This window comes from Mesitornis unicolor, unplaced genomic scaffold, assembly GCF_000695765.1.
Source record: "Mesitornis unicolor isolate BGI_N332 unplaced genomic scaffold, ASM69576v1 scaffold18564, whole genome shotgun sequence".
NCBI lineage: Eukaryota > Metazoa > Chordata > Aves > Mesitornithiformes > Mesitornithidae > Mesitornis > Mesitornis unicolor.
The window spans coordinates 829-14,043 of NW_010179669.1; the positions used below are offsets into that span (position 1 = coordinate 829).

Genomic DNA, 13,215 nt, shown 5'->3' on the forward strand with positions numbered 1-13,215 from the left:
TGTCTTTATTAGCTCCTTAATTTAATTGAAATCCCTTGTGGGGAAGGGCTGTGAGGGAATCTGATTCCTGACAGCTGAGATCTGATGGTGCTGTCTGCCTTGGTGGTGCAGTCTGGGGAAGGGGGCAGGAGCCTTTCTCAGCAGGGGACACTCGGGCTGCCTTTTGTTTCTTTTGTAATTAATAGCTAAGCTAAGTCAGCTCAGGCTGTTAAACTTTTAACTCCGCTTGTGTGTCTGTGTCTGAAATCCCTGCCATCCTGGGCAATCTGCCTGTGGGGGGGGTTTGTCCCTGGGCTTAGGGTGATCCACTCCTCTGGTCCTGGCACAGCCCTCTCAAGGCAGCAGCTCTGTCCCCAGCTCCTCTTTTCATCCTGGTTTCCTTCATCCCGCCTCCCTGTGCTCCAGCAGTGGCACTGTGCAGGTTTGGGTCTGTCTGCCAAAGCAAGTAGAAATGTTGGATTGACTGAGCCATCCAGTGGGACGTGTGCTCCAAGATGTGCAGGCAACTGCTGTCCAAAACAATTTATTTTCTCTTTCTCTCCCTTTTTGAAGCATGAGCCTTGTTGTGCTACTGAAATTATCCCATTTCTTACTGCTCAGAAACCTTCACTTCAGCCAGGTGCTTCTAGCAATGAAGAAGAGTGTGTGAGTGTAAGCAGCTGAATGTTTGGAAATGCTTAATGAAAAAAACATAGGGTTTTTTCAGACACCAGTTGAGCTTCACAGACAGGCTGGATGTGCTGTCACAGTGATGGGACAGCTTTGCTCGGGACACAAGCAGTGAGGACCTCAGAGCAGCATTCCCAGGGCTAGCAGGCCGCTGTCACCACGTTCCTGGAAAGTTTTGGCTAAAAGCTGGCTAAAGACCACAGATTTGTGTGGTTTCTCCTTCTGTGTATGTTTTCATTGTTGCAGCTAATTTTTCCAGCTCAGTATTTTTCTTTGCTTGAAATGGGAGTTGTGGCTTTTTATCAAAGAGCCTAAAAAAACCCCCAGTGTTGGTTACGTCAAATGCTTCCCATGTTGGCAGCAAGACGAGCTGCCGAGGGCCGGGCGGGAAATCCTTGGGCCAGAGGAGCCCCTCCTGAGGGCTGCTCTTCCTTCCTCCTCCTTTCACAGCATCTCTCTTTATCTTTTCTCTCAGGAGACTTGAGATAATTCCTCAAATCATGGTATTTTGGAGCTTTCTGCCTTTCCCTTCAGCTGCTCTGTTCCTGCCATTCACCCCATTCCTTCCCGTGTGGGCTCTCTGCACGCTCCTGGTTTTCATCCACCACGTCATGCTTGGACAGACTGGTAACTGAACATCTGCCCCTTCCCAAAGTCCACTTGTGTTTATGTGTAGTTTAATGTCTTCTTCCTCCTGCCCTTTCTTGTTGAATTTCAAGGGAAATTTTGTCTCGCAGTCTCTTGGCTCCTGCATTTCCCCGCTGCCCAGGCGAGCTGCAGGTGAGCTCATAAAGATGAGATGCAGAAAGCTGAGGGAAACAGGAGGATTGGGGAAGAGTTCACTGTTCACATAACTGATTCCAGCCAGGAGAGAGCTGTTAGCTCTGATTAAACAGACACAAAGGCCAAATGTAAGTTCTCTCTAATCATATAGATTTGTTTTGTTTCCAACTCCTCTTAGACTTAGTATCTCTCGGAGAGATTTAATTTAAGGGTTCTCTGTAAGCTGTTTGTGGTGTCAGCTTCCAGCGAGAACAGCAGAGAAGCAAGAGGCCTCATTGATTAGATTAAATATCTGGGTCCCTCACCGTTACCTGGGTTTGTTCTCTGCTGAGTTTCGATACTGACAGAGGGTGAGATAACGGGAACGCGTGCAGAAGGAGATAACTGCGGCTGGAGCTGCCCCTGGTGGAGGCTGCTTTCTAAATGGGTTTGCAGAGGAGCTTTTCCTGTCAGTCCTGGGTCCTGTGCAAGGAGATATTGAGCGTACACAAACAAATTTGCTTCTTCCTCCCCCCCTTTCGGGTTAGTGGGTGTCCTTGGTACCCAAAACTCAAACTGGACGGAGTCTTCCTGCCCATGTGTCTTTCCCAAGGATTAGTCTTAAGCTTTGCGAGTCGTAATGCTCACAAAGCTGTCATTTGAATGTTGCATTTTAGCAGCTGCAGAAACTAGAAACTTCTGAATTTAAATCTCACTGCAGCATTAAAGCTGTGGCCAAGATCCTCACAAAACTCCATGGCTGGAAAGTGCGCAGGTTCATCCCAAACCACGTTCTCTTTAGGGAAATGCTCCCACTCTGTTTTTTTTTTCCCCTAGAGCTGTCTGGCTGTATTTAATATTTTTCCTCCTTAGGAAGTTGTTGTCTGGGAATAATGGCACCTCAATAACAATTTTTGTTGTTATTACCGACTTCTGAGATCTCTGCACCAGCTCAGCTGTGAAGTGGAGAAGCAGGCGGGGTAGCCACAGCACCAGTGTCTGTACTTTTCAGATAAGAAAAGGAAGGAAGATCAGAAATCCAGGATGATAAACACTTTCTGAATCTGTCTTACCCAGTGATCCCGTGTTTCTATGTGCTTCAGACCATAGCGCTGTTAAAATCCTGCTGCATTTAGATCTGAATCCCAGGACTTAAACTCAACAGGGCGCTTAATGTGGCTTTAAACTTGTGAGGTTTTGCCCTCGCTCTTTGCATTGAAGAGTTGTTACAAATCTCCCTCCAAGGAGTTGCCCCTAATCTCCAGCCCAAGGTTACCAACCGTTGATTTCTTTTCCACACCAGCTGTGTCCTTCAGAGGAAATGAAGATTTTCATCCTCCTTGTTTTTCACGCTTTTTCTAGACCTGACCTCATTACTGGATTCCTCCTTGCTTCTCCAACCGAAGTCACCTTTCTCCGCTTCCCTGATTGCTGCAGTTCTGCCCAGGAATGGTGAATTTATACTGGGAAGGCCGGAGCGGGGACAAGACCTGCAGCTTTGGCAGTGTTTTGCCCACAGGCAGTGACCACACAGTTGTCTCTTCTGGAACTGCTTTGCCTCTTGCATCCTTGAATCTCCTTTGCTGCTTCTCAGGACTGTTTTCTGCAGTGGCTTATGGTGGTCTCAAAATAAACAAGACACCCTTATTTATCCTGTTTCCAGCTGATGTGCGTGGATTGGATTAGTTTGTTTGAAAAATTCATTTGTTAATTCTCTGTGGCTTCCATCACGTGCAGTTTTTGAGGACAGTCAGTTTTCACATGTGCCTTCATGGTCTGGGATGGTGGTGATATCTTCAAAAGCATCTCCAGCAGTTAGTCTAAGCAAGGGTAAAGCACCTAATTTTGTGGTGATTGCTGTGTGGTCTGTGTGTTGTTAACACTTGGTGTGGATTGTAGGCACTGGAAAAGCCTGGCATTGTTTGTGTTGTCACCAGGAAATGCAAAAGTGACACTGGTACTCGCACTTGACAGGGAAGGCATTTAATGATACTCTATAAACCCTGTTTAATTATCTTCCATGTCTGAGTGGTGCCTGGGAGGGAGGTGTCTCCTCTGGCCAGGCTCCAGTCATCGTGCCCTCTTCTTTTCTTCCTCTTCAGTGGAGTATTTCTCTCTCTCACCTCTTTTTGTCAGTGAAATACCATTGTGGAGGATGACACCAGCTTTCCCAGAAGTATTTGCAGTGCCTGAGCGCAGAGCTGGAGACGAGGACACGACGCAGCGCCGCAGCCGAATCTCACCCTGTCCTTTCCCCTGTTTCTCTCCTGGCTGTGCAGGATGTGGGGCAGGCGGCTGATGTGGGGCAGGAGGCTGGCGTGGCCGCTCCAGACCCGTGGATCCAGACCAGTGGAAGCACCGGGTGTCACTCACCGTGGCTGCCCCCTGACACAAGGAGCATCCTCACCGCTGCAGTTCGCTGGCACCACACGGCCCCGGAGTCCCTCAAGTGCGCCTGGCAGCTACACGGGGACCATCTGGGTAGGTTGTGGGGTGCACATGGACCTGCTTTTGAGTCTGTTTGGGGAGAGGAGGGAGATTTCCTGCCCTTGTTCTCCAGGAGGGATGTTTTTCTTGTGAAATGGCCTGCATCAGAGGGGTGCACACTGTAGTCTGCATGGCATAAACACCTTTTTTGGTGCAAATTGTACCTCACTGTGAGACTGCTGAAAGGAAAAGCGAGGAGAGTGTGTCTTAACGTGAAACAAGCCCATTATAAATGCTGTCTGAGGCTGACTTCTGTCCTTTTGGGTTTGGAGGTGACTTGGCAAGCGAGGCACGTGTTTCCCATGGACTGTTCAGTTTGATCTGTGTCTGTCTAGGTGATGTCTAGCGATTAGTTAAATGTTGGTACTGTCTTGTGTAAGCAAAGGGGATTTTTTTGTACTTTATCCAACACAGTGGGCCCAAGAAAGGATATTGTTGTTTTTTCACTGCAAAGCAACCTTGGATACCTGGATTTCAAAGCTGAGTAGGACTAGAGCAGGAAGCGCTCTCCTATTGCTGGCTTTGACCCCCTTGGGAAGGGCTCAGAGTATTCCTGAGCTGTCCCAGGACTGAAGGAAGAGGAGAAGCTTTGTTGTGGTGGCTAACAAGTGGATATCTAAGCTTTGCATCAAGGTCTTGATGTTGTCTGTAATGTTTGTGTCGTTTGGATGTTGGTGTGATTATTTGGTTGACTCCTCTGTGTTCCCATGCTACAACTGCTTGGAGGGGAACATTGTTACATACAGCAACTGCTGTGCAGCTCTGGATTTACTACTTGTTGAAGAGAGAGGATAGCTGTAAGTGTGTGACCAGAGTGTTTGTTAGCCCTGCTCCTTCCTGTTGCAGGAGGACACCACTTTTCCATAAAAGTCTTCAGAAATAGGGTAAATAGGATTAAACTAGTAGGAAACATATAAACAAATTAAAATAAGTACTTTACACAACAGGCAGTCACCTGGAACTTGCAGCAGGAGACTGAGGAAGCAGACATTAGCTGCACTTTCAAAAAAAGGGTTTGAAAAATATATGGATTTGTAAGCAGACAACAATTCAGTCCATTTTCAGTCCACAGTCAAGAGTTCATTCAAGACTAAGAAAAAGCAGGTAAAGATGTATCACAAATTGGATGTAATCTTTTATTTTCTGTCTCTGGGATACTTTAACAAGCATAAATGGATTAATAGAAAGTAAAGTTAACAAGCTGCTAATAAACAGATACCCATTTTCCAGAAGGAACTGTGTTCACTACTGGCATGGTACAAAGACATCTACAGAGCATGTCTGTAGATTTGGGAAGAAGGGAGACCATGGCATGGTCACTGACAGCCAGGTCTCCTGTGCAGATGTTCTGCCAGGTCTTCATCATGTCACAAGCTAGCTGAATTTAAATGGAAAGGTGCTCAGTCTAACAGCCTTTGGGTCTTCAACAAGTGGGATTATCACTTGTGGGCTCTCAGCACCAATGCACCTTTTGCTCCTGTCCCTCTTTGCAGAGCTGAGGTATGCAAACACGCTGATGCGCTTCGATTTTGTCTGGTTGCGAGACCACTGCCGCTCAGCTTCCTGCTACAACGCTAAGACAAACCAGCGCAGCTTGGACACAGCCAGCGTGGAGCTGGGGATCAAACCCAAGGCTGTCCGGGTGGATGAGAATGTGAGTAGCAGAGTGACCGTGACAAAACACATTTGCCCTGCATGTTTGACAGACCACCAGCCCTGCTGGGAGGGAGCCTTGCTGCTGGATCTCACCCCTAGGTTTGCTGGGAGAGGGCAGCCTTATCTCTAAATTGGGAGCTGATTTAGCTGTAAGCAGATTTTAAGCACTGCTCTTAGCAGCACAGTTACTCTAGACACGCCTCAGTCTTTAATTTGTGTCTGCTTCCATCCCCAAGCCCTTTTTGCGTAGACATGTATCTTCAGTGCCTTGGCATTTTATGGGTTGGCTTGAACACAGCAGCAATACAGGTAGTGGACAGATTGGTCAGGAAATGGTTGATTTTCTTTTCCTTGCCCTGTCCTGTTTGAGCTGGTATCCCCTATCAGAATTCACATTTTCTGTCCTTTCTCCTCAGCTGCTTTCTTCCTTTCATTGTAACTTACCTTTATTTATTGGCTTGGCTTCAGTGCTTTGCTTCTCCATGGAGTCCTGTTAATAGAAAACAAAACCACTGAAGTTGGAACACTTAGCACTGAATTTGGAGTTGTTGCAGCCACGACAATGCTTTGTAGGACCTGTGGCCTTAACCAGATAATATTTTGGGTGGCATCAGGGTGCAAAGAGTCTGTCACGAGACAAAAATCACAAGTGAGGACTGTCCTAGGCTGATGATTGCAGTGATAGTGACATTGTCCCTTGTCAAAGGGCCAGACGGGCATGTGACGCGGTACGGGCTGGAGTGGCTGGTGAAGAACAGCTACGAGGGGCAGAAGCAGCAGGTCATGCACCCGCGCATCCTCTGGAACGCAGAGATCTACCGCCAGGCCCAGGTCCCCTCCGTCGACTGCCGGAGCTTCCTGGAGACGGATGAGGGGCTGAAGGAGTTCCTGCAAAACTTCTTGTTGTACGGGATTGCTTTTGTAGAGAACGTCGCTCCCACCAAAGAGGACACGGAAATCCTCGCGGAGAGGGTCAGCTTAATCAGGTAAGCAGGGCTGCCCCTCTCAGAACTGAGACACAGGATTGTGCTGTGGGATCTGGCCTCTCTCTTTATGGGAAAACCTGGAGTCACTGGGTTACGGAGCTGACTCAGGAGCTCATGATGGCTTTTGTGAGAGTGGGACCGTGCACTGAGCAGTGGCTGAAGGAAGCAGCCTCTGGGAAGACTTGAGCTTTGCAAGGAGAGACATTTCCTGTTATGACTGGAAAGGTTAGGAGGGCAGCCCTGGCCCTGGGAGCCAGGGAGATCAAAACCAATTCATAGCTCTCTTTAAAGAAAATTATTGAGAAATGTTTTTTCCGTGTTTGTTTAAAACATGCCAGCACCATGGCAAGCTGGGTTTCAGCTTCTAGTTTTAGCCAAGCTGTAGAGAAACAGTTTAACTTGCCTTGGGCCATTGAAGAGGAGGGATTTCTTTAATGAATAGTTGTGCCGGATAGAAAGGAGGGGCTCCAAGGAATATCCAGCCAATGTTTTCTTCCAGGTACCCTTAACCTGAGTACAGTTTGTCCTTGCCTGCTGTATGTTCCCTTCCCTGCATGTTGCAGGGGGGAGGTGGGTGCAAACACAGGATCCAAACAAGAAGAAATGGGATTATCTGGCAGCCCTGCAGTAGGTACAAGCAAGGGCTCACTGCGTTCTGACAACTCCTCGTGGAGCTCAGTGGCTTCTTTGGCTTGACTGGGTTTGGTGTAGAAAGATCTGTATTTGTGGAGGAACCACAAAACTCGCTGCCATCAGTCTTTTGGGAAGCAAAGAGAGAAATTGAATACTAGAGGAGGTGTTAGAAGCACCATCCCTTGACAGTGTGAGTTTTGAGTTGTTCTGCCTTCGTTTACTCTGTAGATAGAATGGAGGGGAGTAACCTCAAATGCAGGAGAGGATCTGCGTTACCACTGCACTGATCCCTGCAGCGCTGTGATAACCCCCTGCCTCTTTTGCAGGGAGACCATTTACGGCAGGATGTGGTACTTCACTTCCGACTTCTCTCGAGGAGACACGGCCTACACCAAGCTGGCTCTGGACCGCCACACCGACACTACCTACTTCCAGGAGCCCTGTGGGTGAGTGTGCTTTTGGCTGCCTCACAGCCACACACAACACAGAGGGCAGGAGTGAGTCACCGTGATGCTGTTTCTAGCACTGCAGGTGTCGTCTCTAGTGCTGATGGGAAGTGCTGCTTCTCCTCACACAGCGTCTCTGGGTCCTGTCTGACCCCTGTGGAGTGGGGTAGTCTGTAGATGCATTTTTCCTATGCTTGAAACTTGCAGAGCGTGGGCAGTGAAGGAGCTGGCTGTTAGGCAGCTGGCTGCTGCTTGACACTGCTGTGGTTCGAGCACTCTTTGTAGCCACCAAGAAGGCTCAGCGTTGTAGTGTTTTCTGTGCTACCGTGGAGCTAATCAGACAGTCTACTCCAAAATCAGACTGCCAAGTGACACAGCATTCACCTCGCAGAAATGAGCTGCTGATCTGATTTGTCTTTCGGGTACCTCTGCAAGGCTCAGCTCCTCCTGCAGCAACTGCTCCTCATCAGCTGTTGTACAAAGTCACTGCACAAGTTTGCTTTGACTTAATCCTGACCTGGGGTGAGCACCCACATCAGCACCATGTGTCTGCCCTCCCAGGATGTGCACAGTAACTCCTGTGTGTGCTCTGCTCACCTGTGCTCTGTGCAGTCACTCTGCTTCAGTGCAGACAGGTTGGGCTTTGCATTTTGGCAGTGATGCAGCCCTGTAGGTGGTCAGAAACCAGGCAGCCCCAGCCCTTCAGAGTGCACGGCTGCCTGCGCTCTTAAAAGCAGTTTGTAGCTACAGTTTCCCAAATGCTGGTTTGCAGACTGCTTTTCTGAGTTTTATATACAGCTAAAAGAAAGACAGCAGCCCTGATCATGGTTCACAGTGAAGTGCAAGAGACTTAGGCTCAATTTCTAGTTTTGGGGGTTTTTTTGTCTGTTTGCATCTCAGTCAAGAGGGTGAGGAAATGGTCTGGGGGAGAAAGGATGGCAGCAGGGTGATATGGATGGAGTCAGGGCCACAAAGAGGAGTCATCCAGCCCAGCCTCCTGCCCCAGGGCAGGACTAGCTCTTTCCAAAGTGGGCTGTTACCTTGCTCAACATCTTAAGGGAAGGTTAAGAGGTGCAGAGCTGGAAAAGCAGAGGTCTGAGGGGTGAGATCTGTGGCTTTCAGAGCAGCCTTTGCACCCTTGGCACTGTTCTCTGGGCCCAGCAGCTCTGAGCAAAATAAGTGGGTTTTGGTGTGCTCTGTGGAGCTGTAAGTACACTGTTACTTGCTTGGCTGATTTGTTGAGGAGCTCACAGAATCTTCCCCAAAATCAAATACAGTAATTGGGAATCAGAACTTCATCCTACAGAAGAGCTTTGATTACCCTGAACTACAGCGCTATTTTTGTATCTTTCTTTTCCACGTGGAAGGGCTCCCTGCAGGTAGGTGTATTCTCATCTGTAGCCAACTGAAGTATGTCAAGCAATGGCAGCATGGGCTGAATTAGTCAGGCTAACCATTAGTGCCTGCAATTCTGCAAAACCACAGTTGTGCAGGAAGAACACTAATTTCTGGCTTTCCTGAGCCCCCATCTCTGCCAGAAATCCCTTCTTCCCAGACTGTTCCAGACTTGCTTCCAAACCACTCGAAACACTTTGACCTGCTTCTTAGGGAAACGAGGTATTTGTCAAGCCAGATATGTTCATTTGAATGTCTGAAACCGGTTAAACTATTGTGAAAGGGAGAGGATAGAAACTCCCCGGGACACGGGAAGGACCGCAACCTTCATCAGGTACCAAAGGAGCCTGCTGGAAAAGGCTTTCTCCATACCCTGAGCTGCAAGAGGAAGTTGTTGCCTTTGAGGCATAGCATGTCCCTTCCTCCAGTACTTGTGGACTGATTTTGGGAAATTATCCTGAAACTGCTGTGGTTATGAGGGTGGTTGGCGTGCCCAGGTGAAAAGGTGCTGGTAGATGGAGCTGGGAGGCCCTGCCACATCACTTGCTGTGGGACTGGGTTAAGAGGCCCCAAAGGGACCTTCCCAGAGGGTCTTTAATGTGTGGCCATGAAGAAACATCTCCTGTCTGCTTGTGGGAGATGGAGCCTTTGAGTGAGAGTCACCCTGGACACCCCTTGTGTTCCTGGAGACCCCAGCTGTACAACCAACACTTCTTTAGCTGTCCTCTTGCTCTGGGATGTTCTGGGGAAGGTAGTTTTGTGCTTTTTGAACATCTGGTGCCTGGATGGACTTTGCATGACACAGGCCTAGTCCTACACCACTTGAAGTCTTCCAGGCTCAAGCCACTCGATCTGGGAGGCAGCGTAGGCAGTAGCGAAAAAGCAAAATGTGTAAGATTGGGCCTGAAGCAAGGGCAGGTACAGCCATTTCTTGCTGCTCTGTCTCATTCCCTGGCAGATCTTAGTGAAATTTATTACAAATAAATCTTCTGTGTTCTCTCGCACATGCAGCATCCAAGTGTTTCACTGCCTGAAGCACGAGGGCACGGGCGGGCGGACGCTGCTGGTGGACGGTTTCTACGCGGCGGAACAGGTTCTCCGGCAAGCCCCCAAGCAGTTCGAGCTGCTCAGCAAGGTGCCGTTGAAGCACGAGTATGTCGAGAACATGGGAGGCTGCCACAACCACATGATCGGAATCGGGCCCGTCCTCAATGTTTACCCCTGGAACAACGAGCTTTATCTGATCAGGTAACATCAGCATCTTGCTTATGGGAGAAGAAGGGATCATGACAGATGGTGGTGGCTTTCCAGAAGATGTCAATAAGCTAAAAACCATTGTATGTTTGAGGGGCGGGGGTGAAACCACAGAAACAGCCTGCGCTTCCTCCTGGGCTGTGCGTTGCTGCTTCAGAGGAAGTTTCAGAACCACCAATGAGTGCCAGTGCTGAGCTTTGATTTTTCTCACTCCTGTTATCCTCTCTCCAGCTCCATGCTCTCATCTTGCCTCACTTGAGAGGTGGTAGAATTCACCCTTCTCTGAAAAAGCCTCTAGAAACCAGCCTGGCACACAGGAAAGGGGGAGAGTGCACACTGCTCCCCTTCCAAGGGAAATTTGGGCTGCTTTCTGAAACTCCAGCTTGGCACAGTGCAGGAGACTGCCTGGCACTGCTTCACACTTTTATTCTGAACAATCACCAGTCTTGCCCCTTGCTGCAGTACGTCCTTCCTTCCATGGAAAACCAGCAAGAACAGTTTTATACTTGACAGTGATCTCCTCCTTGCTCCCAGCATTGTGTTTGCTCCTGAAAGTCCCACACTTGCAGCGTAACCTCCCTAAAATCCTGCCTAATCCTGCAGGCTCCCAACATTCCCATTGGAAACATCCAGACCACATCTGGAATATTGTGTCCAGTTCTGGGCCCCTCAGTTCAAGAAGGACAGGGAACTGCTGGAGAGAGTCCAGCGTAGGGCTACAAAGATGATCAAGGGAGTGGAGCATCTCCCTTATGAGGAGCGGCTGAGGGAGCTGGGGCTCTTTAGTTTGCAGAAGAGGAGACTGAGGGGAGACCTCATTCATGTTTATAAATATTTAAAGGGTGAGTGTCACGAGGATGGAGCCAGGCTCTTCTCGGTGACAAACAATGATAGGACAAGAGGTAATGGGCACAAGCTGGAACACAGGAGGTTCCACTGAAATTGGAGAAGAAACTTCTTCTCAGTGAGGGTGACAGAGCCCTGGACCAGGCTGCCCAGAGAGGTTGTGGAGTCTCCTTTTCTGGAGACATTCAAAACCCGCCTGGACGCCTTCCTGTGTAACCTCATCTGGGTGTTCCTGCTCCGGCAGGGGGATTGGACTGGATGAGCTTTTGAGGTCCCTTCCAATCCCTAACGGTCTGTGATTCTGTGATTCTGTGAGCTGTGCTCGTGGAGCCGTGTGGCAGTCTCTCATCTCTGCTTTACTTGTAGGTACAATAACTATGACCGTGCTGTCATCAACACCGTGCCTTACGACGTTGTGCATCGCTGGTATGCTGCTCACCGCACACTCACAGCGGAGCTCAGGAGACCGGAAAATGAACTGTGGGTCAAACTGAAGCCAGGCAAGGTAGGGCTTGGAGTTGGGAGGATTGTCTGTTTGGCACAGGGAGGGTGGCAGGAGACTGGATCTGCACGTTTGCTGTCACCAAGTAAACGTTTATAGAACTTACATTTACAGTACTTAGAGTTACTGGCATCTGTTGTGTGTGTTCCTGCTGCCCTAAAGGAACACAAGCTTCCAGATAAGGCAGAAATTATTCCCACAAAGTCTAGTTTCAGCCTGAGCCCAGGGCCCCAAAAATTAATCAGTCCAGCAGGGAAGATGATTATGTCAGAGCCCCTGCACTGCTCTGTTCCCAGGGATGCCTGGGGGGAAGTGACACGGTAGAGGCTGAAGATGCCTGGTTTCTGTCACTGCTGAACTGTTGCAGAGCCTCTCCAACAGAAAAGCAAAGAAACAGCCCCGAGCGTATTGCTGTGCTTTGCTAGCTGTTGTGTTTTAACTTGCGGTTTGCAGCAGAACAAAACTGCTGGCTTCAGGTGAAACATCTGGCTGTAGTCGTGTCTGCTGTCTGACAGGTCTGAGCAGAAAGGGTCATGCCTGCTGTGATGTACCCTTACTTGCTCTTCCAGTTTGTAGGGATCTCCAGCTCCCATCCTGGCCCTGACTCTGGTGGTTGCCTTTCTTCTGACGGCCTTTTCTCTTTGCCCACAGGCGCTGTTCATTGATAACTGGCGCGTCCTGCACGGCCGGGAGGCATTCACAGGGTACCGCCAGCTCTGCGGCTGCTACCTGACGAGAGATGATGTCCTCAACACCGCCCGCCTGCTGGGACTGCAGGCTTAGCCCAGACCACCCCAGAGGGCAGCCAGGACTCCAGCACCAGCCGAAGATGTTGCACATACCTCAGACACCTCCACCCTCTCTGCACATGCTCAGGAGAGGGAGCAGGTGGAAGCCAAAGGTTATGGGAGCTTTACAGGACCATGTTCTGCCTTGGGGCATGGTCAGCTCTTGCTGCCTGTGCACCCAACGGGGTCTTTCCAGCTCTGCTGAGTGAGGGTTCATTGTGCCATGGGTACTGCTCCCAGTACCTGCTGATGTGAAGTGCTCCTCTGATCAAGTGCCTTCAGGATTTGAAATCTTAGCATTTTTCCCCGTACTTCAGCCTTTTTGCCAGCTGGCAGTGCTAGATTTTCTTAGCAGAGCAGAATGGGAATCTCTGGGGTCTGGTCTCACCCCAGGCTGGACTTTAACCCTTCAAGAGAACTAAAAATTTCTGGTTCCTACTTGATGAAAATGCTGCTGCTTAAACTGAGGGCTGCTGACGTATTTCAGTGACTTCTTTCTTAAACTTAGTATATACTCCTATAACTGTCACTGACCTGAGCAGTGCTGCGTGGGGCATGGCCTGGAAAGAGAACCTGGTATAGCTGGGGTGTTTCTGAAAAGGTTTAGGTGAGAAGGAAAGGGGCAGATAGCAAGATCTGTGTGTTGGGAAGGAGATGACTTAGATGACGGATGGATTTGCACGTTTCCTTGCCTCCCGGTGATGCCTCTGTGCTTGCTGTGTGTGTATCGAGGGTGAAGGCTCAGCAGCTGCAGTATTTGCTGACAAAGTTCCTGCTGTGCCTGCTCTTTC

General features: G+C 49.3%; 1 protein-coding gene across 1 annotated transcript; it reads left to right on the plus strand.

Moving 5' to 3' along the window:
• Nucleotides 1–3,710: 3,710 nt before the first annotated feature.
• Nucleotides 3,711–12,419, plus strand: TMLHE (trimethyllysine hydroxylase, epsilon; the record flags this gene model as incomplete). The annotated part of the gene is made up of 7 exons (XM_010182867.1): nt 3,711–3,912; nt 5,412–5,576; nt 6,281–6,560; nt 7,520–7,639; nt 10,046–10,282; nt 11,501–11,639; nt 12,288–12,419. Coding segments are annotated over 7 exons (1,275 nt in total), but the record flags the coding sequence as incomplete, so codon positions are not given.
• Between the last annotated feature and the right edge of the window lie 796 nt (nt 12,420–13,215).